We start from the raw sequence: 18,573 nt of genomic DNA, 5'->3' as shown, positions 1-18,573 counted from the left end.
ACATCAATGTCTAATAAAAGATATCACATTTAATTTAAAGTCAACATTATAGAAACATTTTAAAAGTGAAAACATAAAGCAAAGAATACAAAATTGATGAAGAGTTATGTTTCACACAGCCAGCTAGCACAAAGAGTGCTTACAAATAAGTCACAAACTCACCCTACATTGCATTCACAACAGTGGCTATAAAGTAACCAACACAGAAGACCATTGTATCACAAACAGACTTCAAGGGGATGTTTTTGAAAGAACTTAAGAAGCTATTGCATACATTTCAAGTCGTTTTAAGTCAATTGTAAAATTAAATTGGAATAATGCTTTTCATTTTTGAATTCTGAATGTGACAGAAGGACAGACAGCTAAAGCAAATGTTTAACAGCTGAGAGGCAATATAACATCTGTGAGAGACAAACAAATTAAAGGGAAAACATCTTTTATGAAATATAAAATTTGATAGCTAAAAATTATCTATTTTCATTTAAACAAAACTAATATTACATAAAAAAAACAACTACTTATATTTAACAAGTAGGTTTAGTTAATTACACAAGTTTGTTGATACTTTACCTTTGTCAAAAATGTTTTTAAAATGATTGCTGCCAGCAACTATAAATCTTTGGCTAACAAATACTATCCAGATGACAATGAATGAGAATACTTTGTGAGTTTCTTGGGACATAGTTGAAACTAGTAGCAATAGTAGAGGTACTAGTAACAGATGTAGCCAATAGTTTACAAAACTGTACCCTTTTTGATGCACAGGAAAATATACAAGAGATTATAAATAATAAAATCCTTTTAAATTAGAAAAAAAAAAAAAAATTTTCACAATAATAATAATCTTTATTGTCTGTAAGTAAATTTGTCTTACAATTTGTGCATTACACCAGACAAAACATTATAACTATAAAAAAACAAAATGTACATTCACACCAGACTCACTCATAATTTACATGTGAAAAATTTATATCAGATTGTTTTTATTTAATACTTTGATTGCCAGGGGAACAAAAGAGTGTGTCTGTTTGTCTTTGTGATATCGGTTTCTTGTATCTCTTTTGTGACGGTAAAATAAAAAAATACTGACCCAAAGGGTGATTATTATTACTAGAATCTTTTTAGCTCTTTTATGAATCTTTGTCTCAAACAGATGCCCAAATGGGGTTTGTTTTTTGCCAATGACTTTACCAGCAGCATTTAGGATTCTATGAAGTTTTATTTTATTTTTAATGCTCAGATTGCCATACCAGGCAGTGATAATGCACAAATTCTATAAAAATATATAGAAAGTTTCCATTGAAAGTAAAAATAAAGAAATAATACTCATCAATTTTTCATGTCATAAAAACTACACAGTATAATTAATATGCAGTTGATAATATCCGCTATCACTTAGCTTTCTTTTTCTACGACATAAATTTGCACGTATTTAACATTCCATGAACTGATATAGTTTCAGTTCACATTCGAAATATAAATTTTTTTTTTTTGCTGCTGTCTTTTCATTTCTATGGCTGAATCAATTAACTTTCAGAATATGTATGAAGATTAGTACAAAAATCCAGAAGGACAAGGTTGTGATACAAAAAAATTTACATTAAAAAGAAATTAAAGGCTTTATAAACTTTGTATAAACTTTTTTATGAAGAAACTTAAAATGTAAAACTTTGAAGCATGGAATGATGCTCTACTTCAAAAATCTTAAAATATTTTGCTCAAACCAAGCATCAGTGAATTGAAGATGATCAGTTGGACTTGACAATAAAGTTAGACGGCCACTTTCATTCAGTTCCTTAAGACCTAGTAAATCCTAGTAAATGAAAAGCAAAAATATTTCTTTTAAAATCTCTCTAAATCTATATATCTATTTTAATATATATAAATATGCCAAAATATATTACCATATCACAGAAATTTCAAATATTCATTCCTTTGTATAAATACAAAAGAAAGATAGATATATTGAGAAACACAAACTTATATTGTAATTTTTAAAACAGAAGTTAAAAGTCTGCACTCACTTGCTGATAAAGTTTACTTTGTGTCATATTGTAAACTGCTTTGCTCTGACCCTCAATATAAAAACCAAACCACTGTAAGGTAAAAATAATTTGAAAAGGTTAAAAGGTCAATTGTTACCAGATATAATGTACTACTCCTCATTTGAATACTAACAAGAATTAATGTGCCACTTAAGTTCTTCATAAGGCATAAAAAAAGCAAGAGAGTTTACATAAAATGGTCCATACAGAAGACATACATTTAAAAAAAAATGTATTTTTCATTATGGCCATTGTTTTCATAAAATTTAATTACAGCAATATTTTAAAGAATGTTTTTTTATCATATAAAGAAGTAATAACAAATATTCTAGAAATGTAAGGTGGTAAAAAAAAAATACTCTGTAAGGTCTAATATTACTTACTATCAGTAGCATATACCCAAAGAGATCTAATATTTTTAAAGTTATGAATTGCTTAGAAATGTACTTATACACCAGATTTACATAAAACACTGAACCATAATCTCCAAATACAAAACCTAATAAAATACTTAGAAAGACACAAATATAAAAGACACATTCCTCGTTCCATATGCTAGGACAAATATGTACAAATGCTCCTTTTCCCTAATTCTATTAGAGCATGGAATGGGTTGCCTGAGCCAGCCAGGAAAACCAATGATTTGATAGAATTTAAGACATTGGTTAAAATGCATGACTAGATGCATGAAGCATAGGACATAATCTTCTTTTTAGAAGTAATTTCTGTATTTTATAAAGATAAGATTTGTAAAAATTTAAATTGATTTTGTATAGAGCAACTTTCATGCACAGTATACACTGGTTCCATTCACATTTGGAGATGTGAGAGGTTGGGGTATCTTTGTTTTTTTAGCAAACACATCTGATTTGAACCTAGTCCTTTTTAGGCAACCACACATCTCAAATAGTTTTCTATTCATCTGAAAACAGCACTAAGCCACTAGGGTGTTCATTATTAAAAGCAATTGCAAATTAATTCAAAATATATTAGCTTCTTGATTCAAATAATTCTAATATCATGCATAGAAACTTTTCAAAGCAACCAACTTTATTTTGTTTTTTTTCTATGGCCATTGATTATGATTAAATGATTAATCCAAAATAAATGTGAAAGCAGACTAATAAGGTAAAAAGAAAATTGGGATTTGATTAAGTCATGGCTATAGTTACTAAGAAAAAAAAAAAAACTTTCTACAAAAAAAATAATTAATTTTAAGCTAAAAATATGATTTAGAAAAATGTTATCTCTTTTGATTTTCAATCTAAGACTAGAAGAAAAATAAACACAAACTATTTCAGGAGAGAAACAAAAAAAGGTTCACAAACTACATGCTGTCGCAGAATACATACAGTCATCCACTACATTATCTCTCATATACAGATGACCTTATTTAATAGGAAAAACCATTGACATTTACAATTTGTACATTACTAGAAGATGAAAGATGCTTCTCAGCAGGACTTCAAGTTGAGTGACAGAAAAATCAAGCATGTTACAAAAGCAAGAGATGAACAGAAAGAAAGACATAAAATTACTGAAAACCTGTTGGAAAAAAGTAGAAACCTTCAAACCACTTTTTCTTATGTTGATAAGCCGGACATTAATTGTTTTAATTTGCAAATGTATTGTCTAATGTTTGTTTACAATTTTGAGAACAAAAAGGAAATAAAAGAAAAAAAAAACTCACCTCACTTTCTTTAGGATCAACCATTGTGTCTTCACTGAACATCACTAAAACCAAATTCTTCAGTTTTAAAAGATTATCTTTGTATGTAGAATTAAATTTCTGATTAAAAGAAATAAAAGTGATGTAAAAGATAATTTGAAAAAGTATAAACGAAACAAATTCAGAGTAAGTAACAAAATTATGGGGTTACCCTCTCCTGGTTGATGTCGGCAAGAAACACACTTTTATTTTTGTATTCTTCTTCATTCAATGGATCATGCCAATATTCTGCTTGGACAAGGCTGTTAGTTTTGAGGAGAAATAAAGAAATGTTTTGTTGTTTTTTCTTTGCTTTCGAAATGACTTAAAAAAAAAAGTATATAACTAATCAAAGTTTATGTTTAGTCTTATTTTAATACTTACAAATTCTGTATCCATCTGGAAAAAGAAAGTTAAAAATGATTTAGTATTCAGCTGAAGAAAAAAAAACAAAGGATATACACAAAATTTATCTTTGCTGAGATTGAGTTTGTTTCATAAATTGTTCAGCATATTTGTTTTGCAAAATTTTTTATGATCTACACAATAAGGTAACAATAATCTTCATAAACTATGATATAATAATATATTTATAAATTATAGCCTTTTATTTATTCCCTTAAAATAAATAGTGTTACTTTAAAAAATATTGTATTAGATAAACGTTTGAGCCAGATATCTTACATTTGGCTTAATTGTTTTGGTTCATTTTTACAGATGTTTGTAAATGCATCTCAATGGACTGGGAGTTTGGATTATGGAGCTTGTGCTTTTGATCCAAAAGTTCTCTGATCTAAGTAGATCAAACTAGTCCTGATGCTTTCTTTCCATAAGTCTGAGTATATTTAGTGCTGTGCTATGGACGGCTTCTTTGAAATATTCCCAGCTTTTGTCTACATTGGAATCAACTAAGGGGGAGGACTTGAGACAGTTCTCTATTGCATCTGTGAGCAACCTTTCAGTCTTTCCTTTTGCTAGTCTGGACGTGTTTAGATTTTTTGAAGGTTTAAATTTCCTTGGATGTCTCTTTGGTTGTATTCAAATGCTAAGTTTTGTAGTGATAAGGCTAGTTTAGTTACTAATGATGTTTCTTTAAAACAGCTGGGACTGCGTAGCCACGGAAAATACTGTATTCCTCATTAATCTTCAAACTCGAAGACAAGCATTATTATTATGTTTTGTTTTTTTTTAAACCAACTCAAGCTTTGCCTCATATTTCACTGCTTCTATCACTCCAGAAGAAAGTATATCCAGATCTTCTTTCACAGAGATTGCCTTCATCTGCAAACTGAGTCTCACTCAGTGATGCTATATCTATGATGTATTGTTGTAGCTTCTGGCTACTAGTGGTCTTTCAAAGTGTCATTATCGCAGAGAGGGCATATTCCATGCACCTAAGGTAAGAAGAACTATCTTCATCTTTTTCTAAGAGTTTTGACTGCCTGCATAGCGTTACCATCAGCCAGCTGGGGTAGGCTGGCTAGGGTAGTTTAGAGCAGGCATAATTTGGGGCACCTTTCCTTGCTCTGTTCTTATGCTATGGAGGTGAGAACAGCCCTCCTAAACCCCTTAATGACTACTTTATGGTCAATTTAACAAAGGGAAGAGCTTACAAGGTGGACAAAGAAAACACTTCAAGGACATCCTCATAGTGTTCCTGAAAACTTTCAGCTGAACCTGCCATGTGGGAGATGGAAGCACATGGTAGAGCATCATGGCCTCAAGCTGTGAAAACTGGTGTGAAAATTGCAGAGTACAAGAGACCTGCGTTGGCAGAAGAAAAGCTTCAGAGAAGAAAAGCAAGGCCAATGACACTAGCTCCAGCTGGAATAACCTGCAGTGTGTGCCCCTGAACATTCTGAGCTCATATAGGTCTTACCAGCCACATGAGGAGGCACAAAACCCCAGTACAAAGCCCTCAGAACCCAAAATGACAAAAGAGGTCATCATCGTTTAAGACATCAATATTTGGTACAATAAATATAAAATAAATAAAATTTACAATAACAACTTACGAAACATAAGCACCAACATTGAGAAGTTTGCGAACATAGTCACAAATAGTCTGGTTTTCTCCTGGACACCTCGGGAAACCATAGACACCTTGAAATGAGATCATATAAATAAACTGTAAGAACAAATAAACAGCTGACAACCAAAGTATTAAGCTTGCTAGAGTAATATATATATTTTTTTTACCTTGATGTTGCCCACCAAAAGAAACTAAATTGAGCATTGGTGGCAAGGGACATCTTTGAGCAATAGCACGTCTAAAAACAAATATTATTCTTTTAATTGTATAGATCGTTTTTTTCAGCAAAAATAAGTTCTACATTTTTTTTAAATACACAACGATAAAACAAAGCCCTCTTATTCATTTGTAAATCTATTGCCTTAAGGTAAATATAATAAAGCATTGTCTTAGACACAAAAGAATTAAGATAAAGCTAGTTCATATGTAAATGTAGATTGTCCTAAAACTATTAAAACTTAAAAAAAAAATGCATAATTTGTATCAGAACTTTTACTTATTTTGTCTACTTATTATAAATAAAGAAACTGAAAGTTTATGTCCTAGATGAATGCTAATAGTTGTAAAATGTTACAAATTATCATAACTTACAAAAACTGTCCTCCCTGGGAAAAGCCAAGAGCATTGTATCCTTGCTGTAGCTTGGGATCTTTTTGTAGTTGGTCACAAACAATTTCTATCTGCCTATTGACATTCATTAAGAACCCATTCTCTGTGTCCTATTTAGAAGCACAATGATTCATTAACTTTTTTTTTTTTATTTAAATTAAGTATTGAGATTCATCATATCATTATCAGTACTTTCTATTAGGAGAATACAATACACAGGCACTATTTGCAGTGTTTTGGTCTCTAATGTTGAAAAAAAAAAAAGAAGTTTTAAGGTTTAGGGTTTGTTTTTGGTTTAAATCTGAGACACTAATTATGGTTACTAGTTATTATGGTATGATCACACACACTAGGACAGAGAATTAATGAGTTTATCTATTTTTGAGATACTTTCAGATATTTATTATTTTCCTAAATAAAATATTGAAACATCTTTTTTTAAACTTAATATTCATGCCAGATAATAACAAGCATTTAAAAATATTTCGTTTTGAATGTAACAAATAGAAATAGCACATACATTTAAGTAAGCTAAGTACATTTAAAAAATATTTCTGGATTATCTAGATACAATAATCTTGTAAATTACAGATGTTCCTTCAAAAAAAGAAGATAAAAGAGGCTAGACATCTTAGGCTTTCGTAAAATTTATACAGGGTGATTGATTCCTTGCTTTTCATGTATTCTGCTCTGTTATTGTCAAGCCAGTTAGACTAACTTCACTCACCTCCACAATATTATTTCCTATTTCCAGTGACTTCACATACACACCACCCCCCACTTGGTTTTCAATGAGTTTCTTGATAGAGCCCATGCTTAAGGGATTACAGCAACTGTCACCTAGTGAAAAGAACAAAATGAGAGGATTTATTGCTTTAATTTTTGTAGTTAGAACAATTAATAATAATATAATAATAATAATAATAATAATAATCTTTATTATCCGTAAGGAAATTTGTCTTACAATTTGTGCATTACACCAAACAAAAAACATTATAACTATAAGAAACCAAAGTGTACATTCACACCAGACTCACTCATAATTTACATGTGACAAAGTTTATACCAGATTGTTCTTATTTAATGATTTGATTGCTAGGGGAACAAAAGAGTGTTTGTGTCTGTTTGTCTTTGCTATCAGTGTCTTGTATCTCTTTTGTGATGGTATCACAAAATCCTGACACAAAGGGTGATTCTTTATTTCGAGGATCTTGTTAGCTTTTTTATAGATGTTTGTCTCAAACAACTGCCCAAATGGGGTTTGTTTTTTGCCAATGATTTTGCCAGCAGCATTTAGGATTCTATTAATTATCATAATTATTTCCTGTTAAAAAAAAGAATTGATCTTATTCCATACGAAAATTTTGTTAAAAGATAAATAACGTTTAAGAATTATTATATGAAAATATACTTTTAAAAGGAAGAAAAACAGATGAATATGAATAAGTGTATGGATCTATTATACATTTTTTAATATATTTTTCTTTTTAAACAAATGACGTTTAAAGAATAAAACAGTAGATGAAAGCAAACAAGGTCATCCTAATTACCAGCTTTTGGATAAGGTCCATTATCATTTGATCATTTTTATCATCTTTAAAAAAAAAATAGGTCAAAGTTCATTCAAATGTCAGTATTGAAGTAATCAAAATAAGGTCTACAGTTGATATTATTTGTTATCACTGTAGTTGTTAGTCTATATCTAATTTGAACTATTTCATGTCTATATATAAAAATATAATGTGATATATAATAAATTAAACAAATGACAACTGAACTAATAGTTCTTTAAACTAAGCTTTTCTGAAAATAACATTCAATATTTTATCTACAACACTACAACAACAGAAAACAAAAAAAAAAGTTTTACTGAACATGTAGGAGACCCTTGCAAGTCCTCATATTTAACAAAAACACTCACACATAAATCCTTTTGTATTACTTAGTACACTACTTGTACACTACCAATTCATTTTTTAAAAATATTTTTGGATAAAAGGGGGGCAGACTCTAGATGATTGTGTGAAATGTTGATCTCATTCCTGTGTTGCTATATAAAGTAGGTGGCAAAGACAGTGTTGGCTGGGTTTCTGAATCCATTGTTCATGCTCTGATCTAATCATGCATTTATTTTGATTGTTAATTAACCATTTTCTCTAATGAAACATAATCAGATTATAAAAAATGTAATGATAATCTAATGTTGGCATTTCAAAGCCTTATATTATCTTATAAAAAGAAAGAGTTACTTAAATAAAGATGATTAGGCCTACATCCTGGGCGTGTCCCTGGCCTAGGTCAATTTAGTCATGCATGTTAATCTATAGATGAATATGAATATGTAAATCTATAGTTCATTGTTTAGTACTAGATCTATATAAATATATATCTTCTAGGTCTGATGTACTTTTACTAGAATTAGAATCTTGATTAATCTAGATCAGTGGTCTTCAACCTTTTTTGGCCTACCGCCCCCTTTTCGAATTTAAAAAATCCGCCAGCGCCCCCCTCTAAGAAAAACAGTTATAAAGAAGCGTGAGAAGGAAAATTTGAACAAAATATCTATTAATTTTTATGCTGTCAATAACATTTATCCCGCTTGGGAGACGACCGCATGCCAAAGGCGATTGTTGTGAACTACTTGGCCTATGACTGACGAGCTTTGAGGAGCCCCTCTCCCCCGTGAGCGCTATAAAGATTTATTCAGGCGCCATTTCGCTCTCACTGGCATAGAGGAAAGTACCTGGCAGCATCCTCTGGCAGCAGATAGCCTCTGAGAGAAACAGTTCGAGAGCTCTTACAAAAACTGCGGGACAAACATTTGATACTCAAAGAAAAGCCAGCATACAACGGCTTTGTCTGCATAAAATTCGGGAAAAATATGTAGGTCGCAGTTGGGTTTCCGTAGTTATGTGAAACACTGGACTCAGCCGTAATCTTCGGAATTAAAGGCAAAAAACAGCCAATATTATCATTATGCAAAAATTATGTCAAATAATTTGCAGTGATTACACACAAAAATTAATTGTAAAGACTTTCTTTCAAATCCTAAGAATAGTCTCCGTTTGAAGTTTTGAATATTAGGGCCTATTGTTTTTAGGTTTAGTTGTTAATTTATTTTTTATTTTTAATATAAATATTATTATTGCTGAATTCACTACAAAATGAAATTAAGCTAATGGTAACCTTGTTTTTTATAATTCCATTTTCGACCAAAGTTTGGAATTTTACTGAAACATTAAAATGCAGCTACATCTCTGTTGTGCCTCTAGGGGCGTAGCTAGGAATTTCCATCGTTTGGGGGCCAGGGGGCTTGACATCTTTGAAGGCTGGTGCATTTTGCGTAATATTTAATTTAATTAATTAAAAAAGCAATAATTTGGGAGATTTTCAAATTTCCCCCCTCCCCCCCCCCCCCACCCTAGCTACGCCACTGTGTGCCTCCTATGTTTACATTCTTTTTTACTGAAGACATGATTTTGTAAATTTATTTATTCATGCAACTCAGTTTGAACGTCAGTAACAGATGTTTAACAATTGTCATTTATATATATTTTTTTAAATTTTAGAAGCGAATCTTAATTTCTTCATAGAGCATTGTTATGTGAATTGCATAGATATCGGTGTCCTTTGGCAGTAATTCATTTGTCAACAAACAAGTTATGTGAGATTGTAAAACTCTTTAAAATAAATTTAATATCTCGATAAAAGAGAAAATGAGATTATCAATAAAAGTCAATCTCTTTCCTAGCAGTCGGAAGTTCGTTTCATTCATTTGTGTTAGATGCCTACCATGTAAAACAATTTTTTTTTTTTAGCCTGCTTTAAGTCATCGCTAAACGTTGAATCTTCCTGTTTCTCAAAAAAAAAAATAATATTTAAGAGCTTAAAAAACGAGCCAGGACAATTAACAAACCCCTTTCGAAATCCAGCGAACTTCAGTTTACAACAAGTCTATCACCTTTTTCATCATTTGTTTCATAAAACTGTTGAAAGATGCGCTTATTTTCGGCATGGGTTTGTATTTTATTTACAGTTTTATAATTAGATTCAAATAGAAATGAAATTGTGGGCTAAACTTTTCTTGTGTATCATAACTCACAATGTGAATAGTGAATAGATTTGTTCTTTATTCTATATTACCTATGAAGTCTTTGTAGCGTCCAACCACTGATTGTTTCCTATAAGTCCCCATAAGCTACATAACGAGACAATTTTGAAATAATATTTCATCTCTAACAGAAAAAAAGTGTTTTAGTGTTACACATGTTTTAAAATAAATTTAGTTTTAATCAATTTTTCAACAATATTATAAGAATTTTAAAAAAGTTTTGCATTTTTTTAAGAAGCCATTAAAACATATCCTGCTTTGCTGTTTTTTTGTTTTAATATTGTTTTAATTGTAGATTTTTATAATTGTTCATGAGTATTCTTAAATTATTTTTGGATATCGCAATATGTTCGTGAAGCCGACTTGGTTTCATAACCTCATCGGAAAATGCCATCAAAGTAGAACTTACTTTTTTTCTAGTTGCAATTCCCTAAATCTCAAGGAAATATTACATGACATACCAGTGAGTTTTCGTAACATTTTATCAATGTTTTTTGTTTTTAAAAAGTTAAACTATTCTATTAAATGTTACCTGTAATGTTTTTTTGCAATTAACATTTACATATTAATATATTAACATATGTAGATAAAATAAACAATAATCTAAAAGGCGTATTACTACTTTGTTTATCAAATCTTAAACGTTTATATGCGCGAGATGGTCCAATAAATACTCTTTAATCATAGCAAAACAGTAAGAATTTTAAAAATAGAAAATGGGATTCCCGAACTCAATTTCTAACGCTGTTCCTATTTTTAAATTAGAAGCAAGTTAACTATAATTTATCTATATTTAGTTTAATGTTGAAGAATTTTAATATTTGTTTTGTTTCAGAGCACCTTTAGTTTCTTCTTTCCGCCTTTATGCCCAGCGCCCCCTTACCGCCCCATTTTGTGCCCAGCGCCCCCCTACCGCCCCTTTGGCTCTCAGCGCCCCCCAAAATCTCGAAAACGCCCCCTAGGGGGCGATATCGCCCCCGTTGAAGACCACTGATCTAGATCTAAGATTCAAGTTTACCTTTTAATTAGTTACTGCAGCAGCCGAGCAATATTAGTAATAGTATTAGTATTACTTTAAATTTAAAGTTACATGTATAATAATATTAATATAAATATTCACAGTAGTACAATGAAAATCTAGAAATTGTAGATCTAGGATTGCTGCCTGCTGTTAGAATGGTATGCGCTCTGGAATGTCGACAGAGTGTCATCCTGCAGGAGGTTTGGGATAGGATTTAACTGTAACTCTAACAATCTTTTGAATCTTGAAAATCTTCCAAAGACCAATCACTGAATCAGACCAATGCCAATGTTAATCACTTAATATAATGTACAGTACTTCCATTCTGAAGAAGTGAAGGAACATTATAACAATAAGTAAATAACTAAATATATATTGATCACCTTGATTAGATTAATGATAACCTAGAGTTGCAAAATTTACTTACCCATGCCATGCCAAAGAACTACGGGAAATGGATCAGCATAAGTAGATTTAGGTGAAAAAGAGACAAGAATCCCTACTAGTGAAAGAAAAAACTCCATTGTTGTGGTGGCTACCATTTTGTATATTGTAGTCACATGATCTTACTTGGAATATGTAGGTCATGAGACCATTAATTATTGATAACAAATTATTGACAGATTGTGTATTATAAACTGTTATTTTCGCTACAAATATATTTAAATGTATACATATTTATAACAATAAAATGAAATGGGTAATTAATTTATTTTAGAAAACCATTTAAAAATAAATGAAATTAAAACTTAATAAAATAAAACAGATTTAATAAATCCCCATAGCCAAGGCATGCGCACAATAAAATACCGTCGTTGCTGACCAACTGTAAACAATCTGCAGAAAACGTGAAAATAGAGTAGCTAGAATAAATTTAGATTCTAGTCTAGATCCTAATTCACACAATGTTTGACGTTGCTTTGGCTTCAGCTGATGCACATATTGCTCTGGCTACCTCTAGTGATGAAAAACACCCTCCAGAACATATGATAGATGGGTCAGTAATGACGACTAAGTAAATCACTAATCAGTCTAATTCTCTAATCTGTCACTTGCTTGAGTCTGAGTCAACTGAGTGTCACTGACACTGTCCTGTCACTCATCATCATGTGAATTTAAATTAATTTAAAAAAAAATAATCACGATCATGTTCATAAGATAATATCAAAAATATTATTCCTAATTAAAAAATATATAAACTCGTATTTGTAAGACTTAGTCTCACTTCAGTCATTAGAAGTCATTACTTAGTTATGATTACTGTCTTATGGTTACCAGAGATCCGGCTAAAGGAGGGGATGCCTATAGCTATAAACAAAAGCAATTTGGTAATTTCCACTTTTAGCTGGCGTATTTATGTCTCTAGTAAGCAGGAAACATCAATATTCTTAAAATAAAATGGAATAACATTAATTGTTGCATAATTTGGGCCTATATAAATATTATTATTTAGTATCTTTCACATGCTCTTACTTATAGTATAATTGCTTGTTGCACTCTGATCCAATTACGTTTGCAGATATGTGTGGGAGGAGGGAGTATTTGGGATACTTTTATATTTTGCTGTTGCCTTAGGAGCTCAGCATATATAAATGAGCTGAAACTAAACTTTCTAGTCTGAATAGGGACCCAAAAGCATGAGACCTCAGGCGGTTAAGCTTTGTGATTTAAAATTAAATTCAGTCTCATTCTTAAATCACATTATATACAAATCTTTGAGAAGTCTAGTGATTTGTTCCACTGAGATCACACAGCAGACTCTGAGATGCATGCCACTCAGTCAAAGTGGTGGTGGGGGGGGGGGGTGAGGGTGAGATGAGGGAAGAGAGAAAGAGTGTAAGAAAAGAAAAATTAAATGTTTAAATGTTGTTTTTTTTTGTTTTTAAATTTAGAAATGCAGAAACATTTTGGTCTACAACAGGAATGTTCCCTCAGGAAGTTGTCATTAGATTTCAGTCTCTCATGAAAATAAATAATGTCCACATTTGTTCTTATAATGGTGAGTGTATTTGAGTCTCTCTGTAGGGCTTGACTTTCTTTTATGTACCTCTGGAAAAGCTTAGGCCGCAAACACACTTCAGAATCTGATTTTGTTTCAGACAGTTTTAAAAATTAATTTCATAATTTACTCTTTCAAAGAAGATTCTAACATCCAGTTGATATTTGTGTATCTTTGCAGTGAGCTTTCAACTTAAGTTTTCCATCCTCTTAGCTTTATAGATGATTCAAAATCATTAACCAACCCCCTTTATCCATTTCTTAAGACTTCTGTCCATATGTCAGCCATGTTTGCCAGCAGTTTTCAGCCATGTTTGCCAGCAGTTTAAGTTTTTTTTTTGCTTTTCTTATCTTAGTTTTTGTGTGTGTGATAAATTAAACTTTGCTGTAAACAGCTGTCATGATTATACTCTATGTATTTAACTGCTCAGAATAAACACATGAAGTTTTCAACATTCTCAGGCTATTAAAAATATATTTATGTAGGTTTGTAAGATTCAGTAGTAACTAAGCTAGCTATTTAGAAGCTACAATTTCTAAAATGTTTTGTACTGTAGAAATAAGAAAAAATTGTAATGTACTGTTGTAATAAGATTGATTTATAGAAATGTTTATTAAACATTAATTTTTACTATTTAGTATTTTGCCTTAACATTGTTTTTTTTTAAATCAAGTAAAAAGAATTAGATTGGAGAGTTCTGAAGGTACAGACATTAACAAATTTGACATGTTGGCAGAAAAAAGTGAGTAATTCTACATGACAAACACATTTTAATATTTCTTTTTCATTTGACTGCTTTTATTTAAGCTGACAAATTTCTTTCTTTTTTATTTTGGTAGAAGCTATATATATCAGGTCTTCATCAGCAAGAAATACAAAAGGCACACACTTAACACAAAATTCTTTCACCCATGCAGCAATAAAGCTTTTTATTTTTCAAAATAGCTTAAGCTAATGAAACGCAGATATTTAACTTACGTTTCTACTGTAGTAATAAAAAATACCTTTTGCACTATGCAGTTGAGGCTTATAATCGACCCTTATATTGCAATGATTCTCACTATTCAGGCTCTCTGCAAACTGCTACACACCACACCACCAACTCAAAGAACTTGACATCTCAGGTCTCCAAAATAATGTAAAACTTTAATGTCCAATAAATATCAGCCAATGCTGTACAATTGGCAGCACGTAACACGAACTGTATAATTATTTCAGCATTAAAGTTAATAATGTCATTTAATTTTGTTGTTTAATTCCCCAGTATTTGAAGAGATAGACTCTCAACTACAACAAGAAGAAATACAGATAGAGGAAAAAAGAGCACAGAGTATCAGACTGGTCATTGAATCTGGCTATGATCATTTCATATCAATACATAAAGTTGTTGTCAGTGGTCAGGCAGTGCATTGATATCAGGTTATCACTTTGATGAATTTGTATGGTAGCTTTACATTTGTTATATTTATTGTTTCCATTTAGGCTGTCTGAATTGAATTATATCAGGTGATCATGAAAAAGCTCACTATTGTTCCTTAATCAAAGTTTTCATTTTAGCAATTAATCATGTTCTTTACTATTCATAAATGACTTTAAAAATTATAACTAAACAGCTATATTATTTTTTTTTTATTATTGCAAGTCTTAATGTTAAAACTCTAATTGTTCCTACTATGGATTTATACATAAGTGTTAACCCTAAGGCTTAAACCACTTGGCTACCTTTCAAGAGGGCTCGAGTTGACTCCTGACTCAAGCAGAGTTGTGTTCCCTGAGAGCCTATAGGCAGCACGGAAAACCTTCTCTCAAATACCCCTTCCCTCCACAATTGGTCCACAAAAGAGATTGAACCATGTGACAAAAACATAAAAGTTGAGCTATATTAAAGCAATTATATATATATATATTTTTATATATTTGCATATCCCTTTGTTATCTTGAATTGTAGATTTAAATCCACTAAAAGTTTGCTTGAACTCAGGTGCATTTGAATTTCTGAACAAGAAAGATGGCCTAAAGTATTTTTTTCTTTGATAAATCTTTGATAAATTTCGAATGCATGAAAAAAAAGTGAATTTTTCTTCAAAAGTTATGTATGTACTTATTGAGAAGTCTAACTCATTGGTCTATGTGTAAATTGTAAGCCTTTGTGTACATCATTTTTTTACATTGAAGTTTTTGACACCTACATTTGTGGAAAAAAATGGAGACGCTTCTTGTGAATTTTTTGAGCTTACTTAAAAGGAGATATATACATATATAAAACTACAAATATTACTTACTTTTAGATCTACCAGCTTTCTTTTTTTTTTTAAACAGTGATTACATTTAATGTATTACAATTATTGAGTCAGATTACTAGAATGCATTCTGATTTTGTATTTCAAACCTTTAATATTTCTCCTTTGTGTTACATTACTTTTGACTGCTGGAATAATTCTGAAAATAGCTGAATACAATTATCCTTAGGGATATAATTTTGTTTATTGTTTTTAACTTCTACAAAAATGCTGATCACATGTGTTGTAACAATTCTTTCTCATTCATTAGCCAATAAAAAACCAAGATTGATAATATTAGAATATTATTAGCCCTTTTTTTTTCTTTGTATTTCTTAATAAAAATGTTCCTGCTCTGCACAAAATGTTAAAACAAAGATCATGGTGTACATTTTTTTATAATGTAAATATTCAAGTTTTCTAATTGAAATAAAACCCAGAATTTATAAAATGCATATAAAGCATAACTTAATTTCACAAGTTGTTTCCTATATGTACAGAATAGGAAAAAAATAAGATAATAAATAAATTATGTGTTACACAAACTCATGTGTGGCTCCTGTGGGTGTACTATAACGTATGTAACATCTGTCTGTATTGCATTCATATTCTCCTGATCAAGAGTACCTCAGAGGAATTATATGCACATAGGTATAACTCATTTAGCTATATTAGATTTTACAACATTACAAAGACAGTTTGTGTGGAAACATACAAGCTCAAAATTTAATCTGAAGTGGCCAATCAAGCAGGTTAAAGGGCTGGTTTAAATATTTTCAGCATGGATATCAGAAGCTAAGAACTACAAACTATCAGCAATCATAACTCAGTCTTCACCAATACAAAAATAAGAGACATGTATGTATTGAAACTAATCAAAAGTATTGCCAATACTATTGTACTCTTTGTCCGACTGATGACATAATATTTAAATTGTCTTTATTTTATAAATTATAATTACTGATCTAATTGATGGTTTTGTAAATGGCCAATCTCGCAGTTAAAGCCTTAAGGAGGAATTTTTCCACTGTGGCCTATTGCTATGGTTTTTATTTTATTGTATATTGCACTCCACTTGTATAACATCAAACATTGTTTTAAATAATATTGACATGTATACATAGAAAATGCATTAAAAAAATTAATTTAGTAATTCAAATATTTTTAATAACCTTTTTTTTTTTTTTTAGAAAGTACCAAAAATGTACAGGAAAATGATCTCCCTTAGTATGTAGTCTATCATGTTATTGTTTCTATTAATAATGAATAGTTCTAAACAGTAGTACTGATACTTAAACAAAAAAAAATGCTTACATAGTTAATTTAAAATGAAATGTTTCGCTTTCGGAAAAGAAAGTAAAAACGTATGATAACTTTGAAAGATCTAAAATATCATGAGAATCAAATTTTTTTTAAAAAGATGTACGAGTATGAAAAACAAGAAAAAGAAAAAAGATTACTTTTAAAAAAAAACAAAGCTTTTCTAAGGGAAAGAACTGCTGATTACTGCCATTTATCTGAAGAGGGCAGGGTTTAGCTCCCTGTCTGCAATATAAAACAAAGTTAGTTAGTTAGTACTAATTGATTTGCTAACTGGTTAATGTTTGAATGGATTCGTGTATCGGCAAAATTTCAAATTGATCCAAGAATGGGAAGTGGGAGAAAAAAACGTGTCAAAACGTAATGAGGGGATTAAATCCATATATATATATATATATATACATCTACATCTCTCATAGCATTTATTCCCATTATTTCGATACCAAAGAAAATAATTAATCCCCAATAAGTAATTAACTAATTGGTTATTTTTAAAAAAATTGATTCATGTTTTGTCGGGTACAATTAATAAATAATTGTGCAAATTTTCAACTTGACCGGAGAATGTTCAAACTTTTTACCAGACAGACCGACAGACTGAGTTGATATAAGCTTTATAAAAAAAAAGGTTTCCCTATACAAAAAAAACAAAAAAGAAAGTAATTGTTGCACTTAAATTGATCGTTATAATATTTAGACGATTTTGAATTAGTTTTGAAATATAAACAACAACAATAATCCAAAAGCGGCGTTTTTTCATTGTGAAAGTTGCTAAAAACAATAATGTAAACATAAAAAGGTCTGTCTTCTGTCTGTCCTAACCCTGAGTTAAGTTACAAAAGCATGTTGTGTGTTAATTATAAGCAACAGAATAGTCATCATTTAAACTAAATCTTGCACCTTAGCAGAATACACCCACACACCCTACCCTCTTTAGGTAACCGCTTTGAATTACCCAATTTACTTCACCTCAGACAGACAGTCAATCTATTAGGCTCACCACAAAGGTGCCATAATCAAGTATAACACTGTATGGCAGTACAGAACAGCTGCATTACTTTTCCTTGGCAGAGACCGCTTAAGAGCTTACAGCTTAGAAGCAAAAAGCTACATTTAAGCCTGTGTTTCTTTTCATAAGCAGATTGTTCCATTCATGTTTGCAATGGATCTCAAATTAAACAACCACTTTTAGATATATGAGTGAGATCTATTGAGTATCCCTTTCCCCAGAGTTGTATTTGTACACGACAAAGAAAGCTTCAATTACCACACAACGTGGGCGTCATATCAAGTGACATGTCAAGTCTGAACCAAAGGAAGTTGTTTTAACGACCTCAACAGCAGTTGTCAATATGAACCCACTATTCACCAAGTTCAATAGAATCGTAATAAAAACCAACCAGGATCTCGTCAGAAAGTTGCGTTAGGTGGCAAAAGTCTTCTTGACCT

At 30.8% G+C, this 18,573-nt stretch overlaps 2 protein-coding genes across 2 annotated transcripts; one reads left to right on the top strand and one right to left on the bottom strand.

Moving 5' to 3' along the window:
- Positions 1-9: 9 nt before the first annotated feature.
- LOC106063579 (palmitoyl-protein thioesterase 1-like) lies at positions 10-12,111 on the bottom strand. Its single transcript, XM_013221988.2, has 10 exons — positions 11,954-12,111; positions 7,122-7,234; positions 6,377-6,504; positions 5,953-6,023; positions 5,769-5,856; positions 4,138-4,152; positions 3,926-4,016; positions 3,736-3,834; positions 2,025-2,096; positions 10-1,813 (listed from the first exon to the last, which is right to left on the bottom strand). The coding sequence occupies exons 1-10, from the start codon at positions 12,066-12,068 to the stop codon at positions 1,691-1,693; spliced, it is 915 nt and encodes a 304-aa protein (XP_013077442.2). The 5' UTR covers positions 12,069-12,111; the 3' UTR covers positions 10-1,690.
- A 213-nt stretch (positions 12,112-12,324) lies between these two features.
- Positions 12,325-16,107, top strand: LOC106063573 (intraflagellar transport protein 25 homolog). The gene is made up of 4 exons (XM_013221975.2): positions 12,325-12,523; positions 13,419-13,525; positions 14,199-14,267; positions 14,790-16,107. Exons 1-4 carry the CDS (start codon positions 12,432-12,434, stop codon positions 14,936-14,938), a joined length of 417 nt encoding a protein of 138 aa, XP_013077429.2. The 5' UTR covers positions 12,325-12,431; the 3' UTR covers positions 14,939-16,107.
- The last annotated feature ends 2,466 nt before the right edge of the window (positions 16,108-18,573 follow it).

This window comes from Biomphalaria glabrata, chromosome 5 (assembly GCF_947242115.1).
Source record: "Biomphalaria glabrata chromosome 5, xgBioGlab47.1, whole genome shotgun sequence".
NCBI lineage: Eukaryota > Metazoa > Mollusca > Gastropoda > Planorbidae > Biomphalaria > Biomphalaria glabrata.
Note: the sequence above shows the minus strand (reverse complement) of the source record. Positions and strands in the feature narration are given on the sequence as shown.